The 7589-nt window shown below is 45.6% G+C and overlaps 1 protein-coding gene across 7 annotated transcripts; it reads left to right on the top strand.

The window, feature by feature from the left end:
- The first annotated feature begins 338 nt into the window (after positions 1-338).
- Positions 339-7589, top strand: LOC112288499 (uncharacterized). Of its 7 annotated transcripts, none has more exons than XM_090255325.1 (11): positions 339-806; positions 2247-2687; positions 3112-3275; positions 3423-3546; positions 3650-3779; positions 4001-4059; positions 4220-6137; positions 6299-6376; positions 6513-6605; positions 6806-6845; positions 7119-7589. In XM_090255325.1, the coding sequence occupies exons 2-11, from the start codon at positions 2533-2535 to the stop codon at positions 7349-7351; spliced, it is 2994 nt and encodes a 997-aa protein (XP_090111451.1). In that variant the 5' UTR covers positions 339-806; positions 2247-2532; the 3' UTR covers positions 7352-7589. The 7 variants fall into 7 exon arrangements, with proteins under 7 accessions (XP_090111451.1, XP_024388520.1, XP_090111458.1 ...); XM_024532752.3 differs by having other exon boundaries at positions 339-851; XM_090255330.1 differs by having other exon boundaries at positions 346-487.

Genomic DNA, 7589 nt, shown 5'->3' with positions numbered 1-7589 from the left:
GTGCTCTCTCTTGCCCTTTGTATTCATAAATTGAAAATTGACTTGAATTGACTTGAATTGACTTGACCCTTAAATTTTGTTATTAAAAAGTTGGAATAACTCCCAAGTAAACAAATATTTATTCAAAAAGGGAATGAATCTGACTTTCGCCACACACGTGAAATGGGGGCAGCGAGGAACGAACGTGCAGACACAAATTGACGAGAGAAGGGCGACGATGCACGGATGAACGAAAAGGGAACGATCCGGCGAGGGAATGGACGGAGAGGGCGACGGAGGCGGAGAGCACGAATGCCGAAAGGACCCCGCGCGGGGGGCTCCTCCACCTCCTCCGCCATTGTAGGGGTGTGTGTCATAGCGCTGGCGTTGGACTCCAAGGCCACGACTCAATGCCCGCCCGCATTGCCAGCATCTCCAGTGCAAATTCTCTTTGCTGCTGCTGCTACTGCGCCAGCCAGCCAGCCACACTCGCAACCATCTTGCTCCGGTTTTTATGCCACCCCACTTCGCATTTCCGGGCCCATTTTGGCTGCAATTCTAGTATCGGAGGAATGCAACGAGTGCGCGGTTGGGTCTCTGCGCCGCAGGCTGATGAGCGCCATGTGTCGTAGAGCGAAAACCGCATCCATCGTTGGCTGATTTCGGGGCGATCGGGTGATCGTGTTTGGATTGTCGGGAAGGGTGTGGTGGGTTTCGCGGTTGTGAGCTTTGACGGTGTCTGGCGACGATGGGTGTCATTGAAGGGGTTGCAGGTGGAGGGCTGTTTCGCGTAGTGTGCCAGCTGTAGGGGAGTGAGGAGATCCACGGTGAATTCTTCGCCTCAGTGGGAGTATTACCAGCTGGCTCACGCGGTGATTTCTTCATTGTTTGTTCGTTTGTTTGTTGTTGTTGTCACTTTTTTTCTTTTCTTGGGGGGAAGGGGGTTTCGTTGGCGGTATTTTCCCTTGAGACAGTGAATGTGAGCAGGGCGAAAGTTGGCTGTCATGGTCAATACCTGGTCCCACCTGCAGCATTGGTCGATCACGCCTTACGAGATGTCGCATTGTAATTCTCCAGGAGTAAATGAGATTGTTGGAGAGGTTTCTGGGAGGGAATGTTGAGAGGGAGAGGGAGAGAGAGTGGGCGAGAGAAAGCGAGAGCGAGAGAGAAGAGGAAGAGAGGGAGAGAGAGAGAGAGAGAGAGAGAGAGAGAGAGCTGGAGGTTTTCTGAAGCTGCCTGCATTCGTCTGAGTTCGCCTCACTCATTAGAATCTGTCCGAATATGCGTTCTGACTTTTCTGAACTTGGATGAGCGGTGCGTGCAATTGGGGGGAAATGCAATGTGGCTTCTGGAACCATCAAACCCACGTTTTATTTTTAGCCACAAGGCTGTATTTTTCAAGAGTAGTGAAGCGTGTTCCCGGAGGATGAAGCGATTTAAAACCATCGCCAAGACCTTCAATTAGTCTTTGTAGGGCGTCATCGGGGTGGCGGACTTTTAAGACAAGTGCTACTTTTGTAATTTTTGGTTTCAATTCAATTTTTAGTTTCGATAACCAGTGTTTCATCGGAAAGAATGACAGTGGTTTGTAAAGAAACAAGCCGATGGTTGCTCTTAAGCTTAGAGGGACGCAGGCGGACCCCAGGAAGTCGGCCCCAATGTACATTTAGAGTGTGTGTATCGTTTATGTAAATGTAGGAGGATGTCATCATTGCTTGTCTCTTGACATGCTAGTCTTAGATTCCTTGATATTTCTAGGGGTGCAGCTGAGGTGGCAGTTGCGGCAAACATATTTTTGTTTTAGGGAAATCAAATCCAACTCTCCTTCTTCTGAGCGCCCGGGCGCGTCTTCCTGGAAGTACAGCTGCAACATTAGTTGTGTTGCGTGAGAGCTTGATCATCTTGTTTTTAGAGTTAATCCAATTAGGAACTCCAATTGCATGTTGCCAGATGAGTCCAAGTTTTTCTTTTACTCCAATTTCAAATTGTCACTGCTTTAGTTTAAGTTTAATGTGACTAGAAACGTATACTGTATTCTTCTGCAAGTTTCTTAAAACAAGTAGGCTTGAATCTAGAGGCTAAATGCATCAATTCTGATAACCTCATTTGGACCTAGCTTTCTATAGACTCCTGAGCATGATCCTGATTGTCTCGCGCCTTTGATTATGATGTGCTTTAGTTCCATTCTTTTATTATTATTTACAAGCAATAACGTTACTCTGTTTTCGAGGTGTGTTCTGACATTTTCATATTTATCTGCATGACAGCTCATTGGAAAGAACAACACAGAGGCAACAGTGAGGAATTCGGAACTTCCAATTCCCACTTCGAGATATCGGATGAATTAAATCGCTTGGTTAGTCAACTGGAATCTAGTCACGAGGCATATCAGACGTTATCATGCTCATGAAATGCGCAAAGGTCATGCCGGTGGAGATATCCGATTGCAGGGATGTCCTGGTAGCTGAGGATGAGGTTATTGGTTTGCAGTCTGGAACGGCGTGGCTTCCTCAGAGGAGAGTGATAGTGACTAGAGCTTGAAAAGCCGACACAATGCCTTTGGTGCGGTATGAAGTGCAGTCCGAGCACAGCTTGGCTAACCCCGAGCTTTACCGCACTGTGGGTCGAGATGATTCTGAGGGACTGCTTGAAGGAGTGGCCATGGCGGGTCTTGTGGGAATTGTCCGCCAGCTCGGTGACATGGCTGAGTATGTGTTTCAGATACTCGTCGGTTGTGAGCATTTTTGTTTTACTACGCACTAGTGTTGCTCCAAGTTCTTTTCAGGGATTTGGCAAAGTATTTACACTTGGTTCTGATTGGGTCTGTGAACGTCATTACGTTAAGATGTGTAAGTCTGGTGTAGGTAGTGGCCTCAAGCACACAGTATCCGAATACTGTGAAAATTGGTCTTAGCTAAGATTAGTTTTGTTCGCCAGTTCTCCTGCACTTAGCTTTTCCTGTAACTGCTTAGCGGCTACCTAGATTCGTCCTAAATTTTGCTACCACCTTTCAGAAGAGCTTGAAGTTTGTGCTCAGAAATTTAACAAGCTGGGGTGCACCTGTCATCGGACGCTGAAGATGAGCTTGTGTTCCGCACCAAATGACTTGTTTCATTTCGCCAATCCTTGCAGATTCGCAGCTGAGATTTTTCAGGAGCTTCATGACGAAATCATGGCAATTGGGATACGAGGCCAAGATTTGAAGGCCCGGGTGGGTCGTCTAGAGACTGATCTGCCGGCTGTGGAGAAGACCTTGCTTTCGGAATCTAGTCAGATAGATTTCGCGTACAGTATACGTGGGTTAAAGTTTATGACCTTCTAACTCTTTTCTGCTTTAGGTGTTCATCAATTGGTCACTTGATTTTTATATACATTAAGAACATGGTTCTATTTCAGCACTCAGCAGATTGACTGTGAAGTGGTGGATGATGTTGGTCTGGCAGGATCTAAATGGCGGGCACCTCTGCCAATAGACCAGAATTGTTGTGCGCAAGGAGACCTCCCACGCTTCGTTCGAAACTTCTATGACGACTGTCGAGGTCCACCTCGCCTGTTTCTTCTTGACAAGTACGAAGCTCGACTTTTGTCATGAATAATTCATCTGCATCTTTTAGGGTAAGGATAGGATCTCCTAGGATCGTTTAATTGAGTTGCGTTTATTACACACCAGGTTCGATGAAGCTGGGCGAGGTGCGTGCGTGAAGAGGTATACAGATCCGACATTTTTTAAGCTCACTTGGGCTGCCACGCAGCTAGAGAAAGCTGAACGATTGCGGAGAGAACAAGAGTTTGAACTACAAGTGATTGCTCTATTCTCATCCTTCATACCGTTCCAACGCTACTCTACTTTCGATCTTTTAGTCTCATGAACATCTTTGTCCCCACTTTGATTACTTCTTGTTTACATCGACACATTGACAGCCGTGTCTAAGTGTCCTGCAGTCTGCCAATCGAGTGCGGCGCCGCATAACAGTAGCAAGCATTGGATACTGACATCTCTTATTGTCAATATTTGTATCAGAGAACAAACAGTGCAGATGAGAAAAGCTTGAATAATGAAGGGTCGAAGATTTATAGAAGGTACTGTTTTCTGAATGAATTTCGTTCATGAGCACTTTCTTGTTGTTTGTAATATGCCCTGTTTTCGCTGAACGCAGTCGGTCGTCACCCCAATTTTTCAAGTAGGGAGTTTGTCAGCACTGAAGCTCTGAACATGTTGCGTAATAATCCAAAATAACAGAGAACGATTATCGTCCGCTCTTTTCGAGAATCTCGAAGGATTCACAGGCGATTTTACTCCCGATCTGCGATCAAGGCGCTTGGACCGGGTGCTTGAGCTTCCAACTGAGGGTGATCTGACGCCCGACGGGCCACTCTCTCCCGAGGAACCTCGATCACCGGAGCGCACATTTCAGAAGCGGCCTGAAATGCCTGAAATATCCGAAGGGCCTGTTCTGACCCCACTGAAGATCAGTGTCAAAGACATCGAGAATCTAACGATGGGACATCGGATTTCAACGCCCAACGACCCAAAGGAGCCATCTTCGAACGAAGAGGATGCAAGTAATGACGATTTCTTTGTAGATGCGCTGACAACGATGGGATCGGACCCAGATTCCGAGCCTGGCTCCCGAACCAGGTGGGATGCCGAAGTCCAGAGCCACTTCGGTATGGAGTCCGACCAGGAGAAATTTCTAAATCACTCGGTGCTGAAGGCACATGTGGAAGCGCACCATCAACCATCGCCCGAAGGATCTGACGAGTTGGACCAAAAAGACGGATTCGGTCGTAGGCTTGGTGGTTACAAGCAGCCTGAAAGCCCTGGCGCGGGTACTGGCACAGTTCGTGAGTCGGAGGATGCTGCTGAAAACGCTGCTGGAAGTTCTGGCGGTCAGCCTTCCGTTGAGGGCGAAGAGTCCCAGTCTGTCGATGAAAGCATCGCTAATGAGTCGATTACAAGTGAAGAATCTGATGCACGGAATGAGCACGCAAGCATCTCTGAGAAGGTGCCCGAGGGGTCTCTACTTCCTCTACATCTCGAAAAGTTTCCTGAAAAACGTTATGATGAATTTTCAAACATTATTCCTTCAAAACTTCCAGAAAATCTTCTTGAAAATCTTCCTAATGGTAGTTCTGGTGATCTTCTCAAAGAACTTTCAGAGACGTGCCCTGATAAGCTTTCTTGTATACCTCCAAAGAAGGTTCCTGAGAAGGTTGTTAAGAATACTCCTATTAAAGTTCCTGAGAAGCCTACCCTCGAATCACATGAGTCTATATCACTTCTAGAGGTCCGCAAAATTTCATCCAAGTCCAAAGAACAGCGAGCTTCTGTGGAGGTTACAGAACAATTCCCTGGGTTGTACAATCATGATCCACATGCAGTGAAAGACGACCAGTTGGCGTTGGCTAATGTTGAGCAGCCTATAACGACTCCTAGAAGCCGTCGTCTCTGGGCAAAAGATAATGGTTCCCAGATTCAAACTAGCAACATTCTGGGTAAGGCCGACATTGATCACAGAGGTTTGTCTCTACGGTTCAATGGTGGATCAGAGTTGAATAATTTGCTCAGGGCTGGCATACTGGGCGGTAGCGGCCATTTTCATGAGGAATTAAGTTCAAACTCACAGCGTGCTCTCATTCCTGAAGAGGATCACTCTGTTCGAGTTTCTGAGCAAAGTGGCTACGAGTTGATATTACACCGACGTCATCCTTCGTCTACTGGTTCAAGCCCCTACAGTCATGTTTCATCTTCCTCTGCGCATGAGGATGACGATGGAGCGTCCAAGTCGTCAGCTAGCTCTTCTCCCAAGGGGCCAAATTTTTGTGCATTGTTGTCACCACCTGAGTCACCGCTAAGAGTGGCTCGTGGGTTGATGGGTAGCCCTGTTGGTTTTAGTTCAAACACACACTTTTGTAGTAAAAGTCTTAACGATCCTCCTGACATCCCTTACCTCTCAATTTCACCGACGGTTTCAAGATCACTATCGTTAAATCTGGACCTTTCTTCAAGTGAGCGTGATGAATTGCTTCAGAATTACCCTTCTGCTCAGCAGGCACCTCAGCTCATATCATCACCTCAACGACGTACTAATTCAAGCTCCTCGACTTCTCTGATGATTAATGACCCTGCTGCGAGTTTGGCAAAAAACTTAGATGAGGTATAATGTTCTCAGCTCCAACTGCAAATTCATTGTAAAGTTCCACCTTCTTGTCGAGGATTACAAGCTTGGAATCCACGAGGTGACTGAGATGAGACTGATAGTTGGTCAGTGAATTCTCAAAGTAAAATTTTGACATTATCTTGTCCTTTCTCTCGCAGCTCGAGAGCGTCCCTGTCACTGATCCAAAGAGGACTAAAGATAATGGGGGTTTGCATTTCGAATCAAGTGGAAACCAGGTGTTCATTTTGGCCTCCCACTTCTTGTGAAGTGAATATTTCTGATGACTTCCTGCTGTTTGTCTAGTTTTAGTGCCGCGTTAAGGTTGTGGAAGTTGCGGTTAATTTCACTAACATTGGTTTGTGACGTGACCAGACTTCGACCCTCTCAAACTTAGCGTCAAGGCCAAGGACGTGGGTGGGTCGTTCAGAATCCAACGTCGCAGCCACTTTGCGTGCAATTCGGCAGGTGGGCACTTGTAGTTTTATTCATTTATTCATTTATTCAACATGTCTACGCTTTTTCTGTAAATTTATAGTAAAAGAGCATGTACTGTTGTTTATCTGTAAATTACATGGCTTGATGATTCTAGATGTTACTGGAAAGATGGAAGTCATTCCTGAACGAGGCTCTTCTGACAGTCATCGTCACTTCTTTGTTTGTTGTAGGCTGCGGCAGTAGAAAATGACCAAGATGATGACACAGCAAGTGAGTGTCGAAGTGATTGTTAATGATTTACCAGTTGTGAATGACCTGGAGCATGGCTTCCCAGCCAGCCCAAGGTTTCAAGTTGTATGGGTTAGCAAAACAGTTGAGGTAGCGTCACATATGCAAAAGAGGAATATAGAGGGCCCATTTCATACTTCAATTTTTCGAGTAGTAGACACCAATTTTTTGTACTTTTTTCAACAGTTTTCTTTATTTCTTATTTCTTACTTTTTTTCTTTCTTTACTTGTGGGCTTTTACTTCATTATGAATAGGGCTACAACGGAAAGCATCCATACATGAAACGAACAAAGGTCCTGTGAGCGTTGACCTCCACAAATGTCAGTTTTTTTACACCTCAAGGGAGAGAATCGCAGGAGATGTTGGACTGTATCGACAGTTTTGGTTAATTGGAAAACTCTCAAAAGCATTCCTACAAGCACCAAATGTTTTGCAATACGTTAGAAACGAAATTCTAAACGAATTCGACTTAGAACTAAACTTCTGATTGTGCTGCAACGAATCGTCTACTTGGCCACTGCAGCATACACCGTCCGCAGGAATAATGTAGTTCTTTTGATGCAGCAAAAAGTAACATTTCGTATCATTCCGTAGCTCATACTCTTAATTACCTCACAGTTTTCATTATTCATGGACAGCCATCAGATAACGGCATTACTGCATGGAATGTGAATGAGAGTTGAATTTATCTAATATTTATCCACCAAAGAAGATGATGTTTGATT

This window comes from Physcomitrium patens, chromosome 1 (assembly GCF_059467195.1).
Source record: "Physcomitrium patens ecotype Gransden chromosome 1, ASM5946719v1, whole genome shotgun sequence".
Classification (NCBI taxonomy): domain Eukaryota; kingdom Viridiplantae; phylum Streptophyta; class Bryopsida; order Funariales; family Funariaceae; genus Physcomitrium; species Physcomitrium patens.
This window is presented reverse-complemented; position numbering and strand designations above follow the sequence as displayed.

Excerpts from the sequence above, each read along its gene's own strand:
- LOC112288499 (XM_090255325.1), top strand. The coding sequence starts at position 2,533 with ATGCCTTTGGTGCGGTATGAAGTGCAGTCCGAGCACAGCTTGGCTAAC. Across the intron at positions 3,547-3,649 it reads CGCCTGTTTCTTCTTGACAA|GTTCGATGAAGCTGGGCGAG; the intron begins GTACGAAGCTCG and ends ATTACACACCAG. Across the intron at positions 3,780-4,000 it reads AACAAGAGTTTGAACTACAA|AGAACAAACAGTGCAGATGA; the intron begins GTGATTGCTCTA and ends TATTTGTATCAG.